The 13,088-nt window shown below is 51.1% G+C and overlaps 2 protein-coding genes across 2 annotated transcripts; both read left to right on the top strand.

The window, feature by feature from the left end:
* The first annotated feature begins 2,495 nt into the window (after positions 1-2,495).
* Positions 2,496-4,263, top strand: LOC118959991 (polysialoglycoprotein-like). The gene is made up of 4 exons (XM_036974468.1): positions 2,496-2,595; positions 2,770-2,835; positions 2,973-3,056; positions 3,192-4,263. The coding sequence occupies exons 1-4, from the start codon at positions 2,496-2,498 to the stop codon at positions 4,175-4,177; spliced, it is 1,236 nt and encodes a 411-aa protein (XP_036830363.1). The 3' UTR covers positions 4,178-4,263.
* Positions 4,264-8,304: 4,041 nt separating this feature from the next.
* On the top strand, positions 8,305-11,780 carry LOC118959990 (polysialoglycoprotein). The gene is made up of 5 exons (XM_036974467.1): positions 8,305-8,365; positions 8,540-8,605; positions 8,743-8,826; positions 8,962-9,076; positions 10,478-11,780. The coding sequence occupies exons 1-5, from the start codon at positions 8,305-8,307 to the stop codon at positions 11,778-11,780; spliced, it is 1,629 nt and encodes a 542-aa protein (XP_036830362.1).
* The last annotated feature ends 1,308 nt before the right edge of the window (positions 11,781-13,088 follow it).

Here is a 13,088-nt window from a genome sequence, read left to right as displayed (position 1 = left end):
GCAGCCAGGTCCAGAGGGGTGCGCCCCTGGCTGTCCCTCACGTCTAGATCCAGCAGAGACTGAACCAGGACCTCCATAGCATGGTGGTGACTGTGGTACGCCTGAATAGATATTCACTCTTAATATAATCAATGTCCTAGAGTAGACCCGTGGTACGCCTGAACAGAAATACAGTGCTAGACCTCTAAAGTAGACCAGAGTCTTTCAATCGGGAGCCCATTTTTGCTCCCGCCCAGCATCAACATCGGAGGTTCCTGCCAAGCGTGGGATTGAGAAACAAACACTCTACTTCTCTTCTGAGGTTGATTAACTCAAATGGCAAAATAAGGAAATCATCCTCATCATCACTGTGTAGAATATGTATTTTACACTAATCAGGAATAGATCGGAATATGGTGTGTGAGTCTGTCTGGACAGTCAACTTCCTGTGGAAAATCTACACCATGCTTGCATCCCAGATAGCACCCTATTCCCTATGTAGTGAACTACTTTTGATCAGGGCCTATAAGGATCTGGTCAAACGTAGTGTACTAAATAGGGAATAGGGTGCCATTTGTCATATGGAGACCACTACAGGAGCAGGTAGGCTTTACTCACAGCGAGGTGTAGAGGGCTGATGGGAGCTCTGACATCAGAGTCGTTCAGGATGTCTGTCCCTGAGGTTTCAATTAGTTGAGGAAAGACAAGAACGGCCAGTTCAGACTTGGAAAAAGAACATCAAGAGTGACGATGCGTCCACGACAAGCATGCAGCCACACCTTAAAACCTACTGTTGGGTTCTGAGAATATGAAATATACTAATTCATGTCACTGAGGGAGAGAGCTTAATGTATAACGTTTACATTATGTCAGGATATGTTATTGTTAGCCATCAGGCATCCTATGGGTGGGATCCTCTGGGATGAGAAGAGACACAGTCTGGTACCAATCACCATGTCAGCCTTGAGTTGGGGAGGAGTGAGCACTTTGGGGTAGCGGTCAGGTCAGATGAAGTGAGGAAGAACAGATATCACCAAGGTTCTGTCTAGCAACAGAGATGCATTGGCTGTTTAGAGGTGTAGGAGCAGACTCAGCATAGGAGAGAGGATTAAATATCAGTGCTTGTGTGAATATGTTTTTTGTCTAATGCAGCTGTCTTGACCCTCTGGGAAGAATAAACTTGGTTCAAGCATTCATAGTGTCCGTCGAGTTTTTACTCTGAGAATTAGAACCTAACAGTTGGCACTGCGAGCAGGGTTCACCGCGATTTGCAGTCGAACTAGAGATTAAGAAACAGTGAAACAGAAACAAGGTAAGCAAAGTTCCTACACCCGTTATCACTAATTCTGACATCTTGGGGAGATGAGAGTCGTAGGCTGAACCAATTATAGGGTACGAACCTAGAAAGCCTGAGCTTATTCAGTAGTCCCATTGTATTACGACCGGTCGTAGCTTTGTGGTATATGGTAAGTCCCGGAAGGTAAACCCAAACCTGTAGAGGGTAACTCCTAGGGGGTAAATCCCGGGTGGGGTTGGTTACCTGCTATACCTGTAACGAGAGGGTGAAAGTCTCAGCCGCAGTGGCCATGCGGCAGTAGAGTGGGTGTGGATGGATAAAGTGACATGCTTGTGTACTAGGATAAAATGTTGCCATTCAGGGTTAGAAGAACAGCAAAAAGATACTCAAACGCTGTTGGATTTGGGTGTATTAGCAGTAGCAATAAAGAGAGGTTGGTTTTATGCCCTGTTGGGGTGGGGAACCATGACAGATTATGTGGAAATAGGAAGACAAGTGTGAATCATTTTGGTAATGTGTGTTATCAACAACAGTGATATTTGAACAGATTGGAGATGACTATCCATAACAATAAAATCCTTCATACCATGCTTGTCCTGCCCCACAGCTGTAGACACAGCCTTCTCCAGGTCCTCAGACACTAGCTGGAGATCCATTACAGGATGTCTGTCACCTCACTGAGCCCCTATTGCAGGTTAGGGGTCACATCCACTTGAATGTCCTTCATATGACGAACCTCCTACAGAGCAAATGAGGAAAACATGATATATTAGGATTTATGTTAGTAGCAATAGAATATGGGAATTTTATCTCAACGCTACCTACAGCTAACATATTTATTTATGTATGTGATCTATGTAAATAAATAAATATATCACAGCTGTAAAACTGTGAAGGACTATAGGTGGAGGCCTACCCATTTCCCAGGAGCATTGTAAAACGTGGATTTGGGTACAGTGTTTATTTCCCCCTAATATCTTTGAAGATTACACCTAAAATAATTAGGCCTACTTCTTTCTAATGCTGATCTGAGACCATTAGGGTTAATCATTACAGATATAAATGCAATATATGGAGTAGAAAAGATTGCCTGCCCACCAACTTGATAAGAATCAACATATGTTCTACATGGTCTATTTCTATCTGAACGTAACAACTCAATCAAGCTTGTTAATTGATCGTTAAGAAATGTTTGTCATATATAAGCCTCATACAGGCCATGGGAAGACATTACCTGTTGATAACACAGACTATTTTCATCATCATGGGAGGTGTGAGAGAATTGCTGCTCGTTGTAATGACTGTGGGGGTTGTCAAAGGTTGGTTCACTAATGTTTAAGGGATTTGTTTGGTAAATATGCTTAACTTTATAAGTTGGGTATTAATATTTGACTGTCTGTATCTTCCGCGTTGGTCATCTTTTATTCTTCACTGCTATTAATATATGTAGCTATTTTGTGTGAACTCAACTTCTGTCAACACTTTCTCCTCAGTTTCTTGTTACCCTGTTGGAAAGTCCCAGAAGCAAGATCAAGTCTCTCTGCAGAGGAGACTTGGAGGTAAGTGTTTCTTTCCGCAACCCTTCTAGCTATGTTCTTTGTCACTGTCTATGGTGCTGCTGTGTTTGACACTCATTCAACAGCATAGAGTAACTCAGTCTAAATAATGTTGTCAAACCTTAACCTACATTTTTCAGAGCTGTCATCAAATGACGTCTCCATTGTGCATGCCCTGGCCTTGCTCCGATCCATAGGGTCTGACGCTAAACAAGCCAGAGAAGGTACGGCCTGAAACATATACTTTGAAAACTGTAGGGTTCATGTTGCTCAAAATTCGATTAGCAATTTGGCCTAGACCGTGTAGAACAGATGTGTTGCTGTAGAATACCCAACTGTTCCTTTTGTTTTTTCTCAAGAGTATTTAGAGACCAATGAAGTAGAATCCCAAGCTTCTCCAAACCATGGTAGCTCTCCGGCAAATGATGCCCTGTCCTCTGAGGAGAAGCTGAGGCGCGTGTCCTCGGACGACGCCACCTCTGACGCTGCGACCGGCCCGTCTGGCGACGACGCCACCTCTGAAGCTGCGACCGGCCCGTCTGGCGACGACGCCACCTCTGGAGCTGCGACCGGCCCGTCTGGCGACGACGCCACCTCTGGAGCTGCGACCGGCCCGTCTGGCGACGACGCCACCTCTGGAGCTGCGACCGGCCCGTCTGGCGACGACGCCACCTCTGGAGCTGCGACCGGCCCGTCTGGCGACGACGCCACCTCTGGAGCTGCGACCGGCCCGTCTGGCGACGACGCCACCTCTGGAGCTGCGACCGGCCCGTCTGGCGACGACGCCACCTCTGGAGCTGCGACCGGCCCGTCTGGCGACGACGCCACCTCTGGAGCTGCGACCGGCCCGTCTGGCGACGACGCCACCTCTGGAGCTGCGACCGGCCCGTCTGGCGACGACGCCACCTCTGGAGCTGCGACCGGCCCGTCTGGCGACGACGCCACCTCTGGAGCTGCGACCGGCCCGTCTGGCGACGACGCCACCTCTGGAGCTGCGACCGGCCCGTCTGGCGACGACGCCACCTCTGGAGCTGCGACCGGCCCGTCTGGCGACGACGCCACCTCTGGAGCTGCGACCGGCCCGTCCGGCGACGACGCCACCTCTGGAGCTGCGACCGGCCCGTCCGGCGACGACGCCACCTCTGGAGCTGCGACCGGCCCGTCCGGCGACGACGCCACCTCTGGAGCTGCGACCGGCCCGTCCGGCGACGACGCCACCTCTGGAGCTGCGACCGGCCCGTCCGGCGACGGAGCCACCTCTGGAGCTGCGACCGGCCCGTCCGGCGACGGAGCCACCTCTGGAGCTGCGACCGGCCCGTCTGGCGACGACGCCATGGATATCTGATGTGGGACATGCAAGAGTTCATGGGTACTCTAGTCCAGTGTGTAACTGCATTTGCTTGTTTTGGCTCAATTAAACATTAACTGTAATACTTGTGTCCTCTGTATTGTTTTGGTGGTTCCTACTTGGAGTTGAGGTGTATGACCTGACTTGAGTAACTGGGGTGATGGCAACATTTATTTTGCATTATATCCATGCGCCAGCAATATTACTCAGACCCCTGTGTTTTAAATTACCAATTGACTTAAGCTACATGTGCTCAGTGTTGGTCCATTTATGCTAGTAGCATCACATGATACCTCAACAGCATTTTGACGCCATTTCCGGTCACAACTTGCAGACTTGTTTACGTGTTGCGGTGTTTTGTTGCCTACTTTGCTACCTGACAACTTTACGGTTTTTACTTTTTAATTACCGTTTATATTTTTGGTTTTTCCCTCAATTTTTTCACTCGTGTCAGGGTTGCGTCAATTCGTATCAGGATAAATATCACAATGAGGCTTTTATTAGCTAAGCAATAAGTGGTAAATGCAATTTTCGTATATATGGGCTCTGTCCCACCTCGCAGGGCAAAACAGAACTGACTTGTTCCTGACAAAGATATTTAATATACTCTGACAGTTCCTGCTTCCGAGCCGGCCTGTCAGAGTAGACTGGGCGTGGTTTAGACTCACCCAGCCCATCGTTGATTGTTGGCGCAGAGGCTGGTCCCAGCCCCTTAAGCGCTTCAGCGGTCAGTCGTTGTAGCTGTGTAGAATATGCAGTTATCAGGCACCTGGCTCCTGTTATCTAACAAAAGACTGTTCTGAATGTGCCCCCCCCCAACTCATTGCACAGTTCTGTATTTTTCCATCATGAGAAAGGCCCATGGCCCTGAAACTGAACAATGGTTCAAGTCAGCTATGTTGCATAACACATACATACATCCACACAAGCCAACAGCAGATAATATTAAATCACATATGGTAACGGGCTATAGTGCATAACACAGAATCCTCATACTCCGGACGCTTTATCTGGACATGGTTCGTCAGGACCTCCAACAGCCGAAGCTAAGTAGTAACATTAACATGATGCCTTCTAATTGCAGTCGCTGTACTCATACAGGAGAACGATCGCCTTACGGTGAGGATAGCTGTGCTACAAGCCCAGCTTCAGACGCAATCGTTAGGCAAGGGTAATTTCAGTGTAGGAAAGGATGAAACAGCGTCTGTGCCACCAGTAAGTACAGATAGTAACGTTAGTATAAATCCCCTCGCACGGTCCCCGCAGCCGGACAACTTTCTCACGGTTTCTGGAGAGAAATGCTGTAGGAATGCTCAACCGGTGTCGCTCATTCAGCCGACAAACTTCAACCGGTTTTCCCCATTAAGCAGCGAGTCGGAGTCAAAGGCCGAGCCTTCTCTTGTCTCTACTCCTCCCGTTACGGGGTCAGAGACGCCGAAGCTTCCCACCATTAGCTCTGACAAATTGAAAACTCTAGTCATTGGCGACTCCATTACCCGCAGTATTAGACTTAAAACGAATAATCAGCCGACATGTCTCTGGACCTACTCACTGTCACAGTCATACTCTGGACCTAGTTTTGTCCCATGGAATAAATGTTGTGGATCTTAATGTTTTCCCTCATAATCCTGGACTATCGGACCACCATTTTATTACGTTTGCAATTGCAACAAATAATCTGCTCAGACCCCAACCAAGGAACATCAAAAGTCGTGCTATAAATTCACAGACAACACAAAGATTCCTTGATGTCCTTCCAGACTCCCTCTGTCTACCCAAGGACGCCAGAGGACAAAAATCAGTTAACCACCTAACTGAGGAACTCAATTTAACCTTGCGCAATACCCTAGATGCAGTTGCACCCCTAAAAACTAAAAACATTTCTCATAAGAAACTAGCTCCCTGGTATACAGAAAATACCCGAGCTCTGAAGCAAGCTTCCAGAAAATTGGAACGGAAATGGCGCCACACCAAACTGGAAGTCTTCCGACTAGCTTGGAAAGACAGTACCGTGCAGTATCGAAGAGCCCTTGCTGCTGCTCGATCATCCTATTTTTCCAACTTAATTGAGGAAAATAAGAACAATCCGAAATTCGTTTTTGATACTGTCGCAAAGCTAACTAAAAAGCAGCATTCCCCAAGAGAGGATGGCTTTCACCTCAGCAGTAATAAATTCATGAACTTCTTTGAGGAAAAGATGATTATTACAAAGTAAATTACGGACTCCTCTTTAAATCTGCGTATTCCTTCAAAGCTCAGTTGTCCTGAGTCTGCACAACTCTGCCAGGACCTAGGATCAAGAGAGACACTCAAGTGTTTTAGTACTATATCCCTTGACACAATGATGAAAATAATCATGGCCTCTAAACCTTCAAGCTCCATACTGGACCCTATTCCAACTAAACTACTGAAAGAGCTGTTTCCTGTGCTTGGCCCTCCTATGTTGAACATAATAAACGGCTCTCTATCCACCGGATGTGTACCAAACTCACTAAAAGTGGCAGTAATAAAGCCTCTCTTGAAAAAGCCAAACCTTGACCCAGAAAATATAAAAAACTATCGGCCTATATCGAATCTTCCATTCCTCTCAAAATGTTTAGAAAAGGCTGTTGCGCAGCCTCTGCCTTCCTCGTCAGAGGAGGAGATAGAAGAAAACTGTTACAGTCTCTGTGAATGGTTTGTCCTCTGACAAATCAACTGTAAATTTCGATGTTCCTCAAGGTTCCGTTTTAGGACCACTATTGATTTTCACTATATATTTTACCTCTTGGGGATGTCATTCGAAAACATAATGTTAACTTTCACTGCTATGCGGATGACACACAGCTGAACATTTCAATGAAACATGGTGAAGCCCCAAAATTGCCCTCGCTAGAAGCATGTGTTTCAGACATAAGGAAGTGGATGGCTGCAAACGTTCTACTTTTAAACTCGGACAAAACAGAGATGCTTGTTCTAGGTCCCAAGAAACAAAGAGATCTTCTGTTGAATCTGACAATTAATCTTAATGGCTGTACAGTCATCTCAAATAAAACTGTGAAGGCCCTCGGCGTTACTCTGGACCCTGATCTCTCTTTTGAAGAACATATCAAGACTGTTTCAAGGACAGCTTTTTTCCATCTACGTAACATTGCAAAAATCAAACTTTCTGTCCAAAAATGATGCAGAAAAATGTATCCATGCTTTTGTCACTTCTAGGTTAGACTACTGCAATGCTCTTACTTTCCGGCTACCCGGATAAAGCACTAAATAAACTTCAGTTAGTGCTAAATACGGCTGCTAGAATCCTGACTAGAACCCCAAAAATATATCATATTACTCCAGTGCTAGCCTCCCTACACTGGCTTCCTGTCAAGGCAAGGGCTGATTTCAAGGTTTTACTGCTAACCTACAAAGCATTACATGGGCTTGCTCGTACCTATCTCTCTGATTTGGTCCTGCCGTACATACCTACACGTACGCTACGGTCACAAGACGCAGGCCTCCTAATTGCTTCTTCCACATCTTTTGGTCCCTGTCTGTTTTGCTCTCAGTGAAGTGCTACTATCCCCTTGGACTACAGGTTATTGCCGTCATAAGGTGTGCGTCTGTCTGTTGGCCGGACACTTTCTACCGTTTAGGACCTTTGTGGGTAAAGGTAAAGATGGGGTATAGCAGCAGAAGTTCCTCTGAAGTCCAGTATCTGCTGGAAGGGAACCTGGTGGTACGAGAGGATGAGTGTGGGCCTGTTGTGCTTCCCCCTATCCCTCCCTCTTCTCTCTCACTGTCTGAAAAACGTAAAACGTGGATTTGGGTACAGTGTTTATTTCCCCCTAATATCTTTGAAGATTACACCTAAAATAATTAGGAATACTTCTTTCTACTGCTGATCTGAGACCATTAGGGTTAATCATTACAGATATAAATGCAATATATGGAGTAGAAAAGATTGCCTGCCCACCAACTTGATAAGAATCAACATATGTTCTACATGGTCTATTTCTATCTGAACGTAACAACTCAATCAAGCTTGTTAATTGATCGTTAAGCCATGTTTGTCAGGTAAACTAAGGTCATTAGTGGCCTATATAAGCCTCATACAGGCCATGGGAAGACATTACCTGTTGATAACACAGACTATTTTCATGATCATGGGAGGTGTGAGAGAATTGCTGCTCGTTGTGATGACTGTGGGGGTTGTCAAAGGTTGGTTCACTAATGTTTAAGGGATTTGTTTGGTAAATATGCTTAACTTTATAAGTTGGGTATTAATATTTGACTGTCTGTATCTTCCGCGTTGGTCATCTTTTATTCTTCACTGCTATTAATATATGTAGCTATTTTGTGTGAACTCAACTTCTGTCAACACTTTCTCCTCAGTTTCTTGTTACCCTGTTGGAAAGTCCCAGAAGCAAGATCAAGTCTCTCTGCAGAGGAGACTTGGAGGTAAGTGTTTCTTTCCGCAACCCTTCTAGCTATGTTCTTTGTCACTGTCTATGGTGCTGCTGTGTTTGACACTCATTCAACAGCATAGAGTAACTCAGTCTAAATAATGTTGTCAAACCTTAACCTACATTTTTCAGAGCTGTCATCAAATGACGTCTCCATTGTGCATGCCCTGGCCTTGCTCAGATCCATAGGGTCTGACGCTAAACAAGCCAGAGAAGGTACGGCCTGAAACATATACTTTGAAAACTGTTGGGTTCATGTTGCTCAAAATTCGATTAGCAAATTGGCCTAGACCGTGTAGAACAGATGTGTTGCTGTAGAATACCCAACTGTTCCTTTTGTTTTTTCTCAAGAGTATTTAGAGACCAATGAAGTAGAATCCCAAGCTTCTCCAAACCATGGTAGCTCTCCGGCAAATGATGCCCTGTCCTCTGAGGAGAAGCTGAGGCGCGTGTCCTCGGACGACGCCACCTCTGACGCTGCGACCGGCCCGTCTGGCGACGACGCCACCTCTGAAGCTGCGACCGGCCCGTCTGGCGACGACGCCACCTCTGAAGCTGCGACCGGCCCGTCTGGCGACGACGCCACCTCTGAAGCTGCGACCGGCCCGTCTGGCGACGACGCCACCTCTGAAGCTGCGACCGGCCCGTCTGGCGACGACGCCACCTCTGAAGCTGCGACCGGCCCGTCTGGCGACGACGCCACCTCTGAAGCTGCGACCGGCCCGTCTGGCGACGACGCCACCTCTGAAGCTGCGACCGGCCCGTCTGGCGACGACGCCACCTCTGAAGCTGCGACCGGCCCGTCTGGCGACGACGCCACCTCTGAAGCTGCGACCGGCCCGTCTGGCGACGACGCCACCTCTGAAGCTGCGACCGGCCCGTCTGGCGACGACGCCACCTCTGAAGCTGCGACCGGCCCGTCTGGCGACGACGCCACCTCTGAAGCTGCGACCGGCCCGTCTGGCGACGACGCCACCTCTGAAGCTGCGACCGGCCCGTCTGGCGACGACGCCACCTCTGAAGCTGCGACCGGCCCGTCTGGCGACGACGCCACCTCTGAAGCTGCGACCGGCCCGTCTGGCGACGACGCCACCTCTGAAGCTGCGACCGGCCCGTCTGGCGACGACGCCACCTCTGAAGCTGCGACCGGCCCGTCTGGCGACGACGCCACCTCTGAAGCTGCGACCGGCCCGTCTGGCGACGACGCCACCTCTGAAGCTGCGACCGGCCCGTCTGGCGACGACGCCACCTCTGAAGCTGCGACCGGCCCGTCTGGCGACGACGCCACCTCTGAAGCTGCGACCGGCCCGTCTGGCGACGACGCCACCTCTGAAGCTGCGACCGGCCCGTCTGGCGACGACGCCACCTCTGAAGCTGCGACCGGCCCGTCTGGCGACGACGCCACCTCTGAAGCTGCGACCGGCCCGTCTGGCGACGACGCCACCTCTGAAGCTGCGACCGGCCCGTCTGGCGACGACGCCACCTCTGAAGCTGCGACCGGCCCGTCTGGCGACGACGCCACCTCTGAAGCTGCGACCGGCCCGTCTGGCGACGACGCCACCTCTGAAGCTGCGACCGGCCCGTCTGGCGACGACGCCACCTCTGAAGCTGCGACCGGCCCGTCTGGCGACGACGCCACCTCTGAAGCTGCGACCGGCCCGTCTGGCGACGACGCCACCTCTGAAGCTGCGACCGGCCCGTCTGGCGACGACGCCACCTCTGAAGCTGCGACCGGCCCGTCTGGCGACGACGCCACCTCTGAAGCTGCGACCGGCCCGTCTGGCGACGACGCCACCTCTGAAGCTGCGACCGGCCCGTCTGGCGACGACGCCACCTCTGAAGCTGCGACCGGCCCGTCTGGCGACGACGCCACCTCTGAAGCTGCGACCGGCCCGTCTGGCGACGACGCCACCTCTGAAGCTGCGACCGGCCCGTCTGGCGACGACGCCACCTCTGAAGCTGCGACCGGCCCGTCTGGCGACGACGCCACCTCTGAAGCTGCGACCGGCCCGTCTGGCGACGACGCCACCTCTGAAGCTGCGACCGGCCCGTCTGGCGACGACGCCACCTCTGAAGCTGCGACCGGCCCGTCTGGCGACGACGCCACCTCTGAAGCTGCGACCGGCCCGTCTGGCGACGACGCCACCTCTGAAGCTGCGACCGGCCCGTCTGGCGACGACGCCACCTCTGAAGCTGCGACCGGCCCGTCTGGCGACGACGCCACCTCTGAAGCTGCGACCGGCCCGTCTGGCGACGACGCCACCTCTGAAGCTGCGACCGGCCCGTCTGGCGACGACGCCACCTCTGAAGCTGCGACCGGCCCGTCTGGCGACGACGCCACCTCTGAAGCTGCGACCGGCCCGTCTGGCGACGACGCCACCTCTGAAGCTGCGACCGGCCCGTCTGGCGACGACGCCACCTCTGAAGCTGCGACCGGCCCGTCTGGCGACGACGCCACCTCTGAAGCTGCGACCGGCCCGTCTGGCGACGACGCCACCTCTGAAGCTGCGACCGGCCCGTCTGGCGACGACGCCACCTCTGAAGCTGCGACCGGCCCGTCTGGCGACGACGCCACCTCTGAAGCTGCGACCGGCCCGTCTGGCGACGACGCCACCTCTGAAGCTGCGACCGGCCCGTCTGGCGACGACGCCACCTCTGAAGCTGCGACCGGCCCGTCTGGCGACGACGCCACCTCTGAAGCTGCGACCGGCCCGTCTGGCGACGACGCCACCTCTGAAGCTGCGACCGGCCCGTCTGGCGACGACGCCACCTCTGAAGCTGCGACCGGCCCGTCTGGCGACGACGCCACCTCTGAAGCTGCGACCGGCCCGTCTGGCGACGACGCCACCTCTGAAGCTGCGACCGGCCCGTCTGGCGACGACGCCACCTCTGAAGCTGCGACCGGCCCGTCTGGCGACGACGCCACCTCTGAAGCTGCGACCGGCCCGTCTGGCGACGACGCCACCTCTGAAGCTGCGACCGGCCCGTCTGGCGACGACGCCACCTCTGAAGCTGCGACCGGCCCGTCTGGCGACGACGCCACCTCTGAAGCTGCGACCGGCCCGTCTGGCGACGACGCCACCTCTGAAGCTGCGACCGGCCCGTCTGGCGACGACGCCACCTCTGAAGCTGCGACCGGCCCGTCCGGCGACGACGCCATGGATATCTGACGTGGGACATGCAAGAGTTCATGGGTACTCTAGTCCAGTGTGTAACTGCATTTGCTTGTTTTGGCTCAATTAAACATTAACTGTAATACTTGTGTCCTCTGTATTGTTTTGGTGGTTCCTACTTGGAGTTGAGGTGTATGACCTGACTTGAGTAACTGGGGTGATGGCAACATTTATTTTGCATTATATCCATGCGCCAGCAATATTACTCAGACCCCTGTGTTTTAAATTACCAATTGACTTAAGCTACATGTGCTCAGTGTTGGTCCATTTATGCTAGTAGCATCACATGATACCTCAACAGCATTTTGACGCCATTTCCGGTCACAACTTGCAGACTTGTTTACGTGTTGCGGTGTTTTGTTGCTACATGACAACTTTACGGTTTTTACTTTTTAATTACCGTTTATATTTTTGGTTTTTCCCTCAATTTTTTCACTCGTGTCAGGGTTGCGTCAATTCGAATCTGGTATCAGGATAAATATCACAATGAGGCTTTTATTAGCTAAGCAATAAGTGGTAAATGCAATTTTCGTATATATGGGCTCTGTCCCACCTCGCAGGGCAAAACAGAACTGACTTGTTCCTGACAAAGATATTTAATATACTCTGACAGTTCCTGCTTCCGAGCCGGCCTGTCAGAGTAGACTGGGCGTGGTTTAGACTCACCCAGCCTATCGTTGATTGTTGGCGCAGAGGCTGGTCCCAGCCCCTTAAGCGCTTCAGCGGTCAGTCGTTGTAGCTGTGTAGAATATGCAGTTATCAGGCACCTGGCTCCTGTTATCTAACAAAAGACTGTTCTGAATGTGCCCCCCCCAACTCATTGCACAGTTCTGTATTTTTCCATCATGAGAAAGGCCCATGGCCCTGAAACTGAACAATGGTTCAAGTCAGCTATGTTGCATAACACATACATACATCCACACAAGCCAACAGCAGATAATATTAAATCACATATGGTAACGGGCTATAGTGCATAACACAGAATCCTCATACTCCGGACGCTTTATCTGGACATGGTTCGTCAGGACCTCCAACAGCCGAAGCTAAGTAGTAACATTAACATGATGCCTTCTAATTGCAGTCGCTGTACTCATACAGGAGAACGATCGCCTTACGGTGAGGATAGCTGTGCTACAAGCCCAGCTTCAGACGCAATCGTTAGGCAAGGGTAATTTCAGTGTAGGAAAGGATGAAACAGCGTCTGTGCCACCAGTAAGTACAGATAGTAACGTTAGTATAAATCCCCTCGCACGGTCCCCGCAGCCGGACAACTTTCTCACGGTTTCTGGAGAGAAATGCTGTAGG

The sequence above is a fragment of the Oncorhynchus mykiss genome, unplaced genomic scaffold (assembly GCF_013265735.2).
Source record: "Oncorhynchus mykiss isolate Arlee unplaced genomic scaffold, USDA_OmykA_1.1 un_scaffold_576, whole genome shotgun sequence".
Classification (NCBI taxonomy): Eukaryota; Metazoa; Chordata; class Actinopteri; order Salmoniformes; family Salmonidae; genus Oncorhynchus; species Oncorhynchus mykiss.
This window is presented reverse-complemented; position numbering and strand designations above follow the sequence as displayed.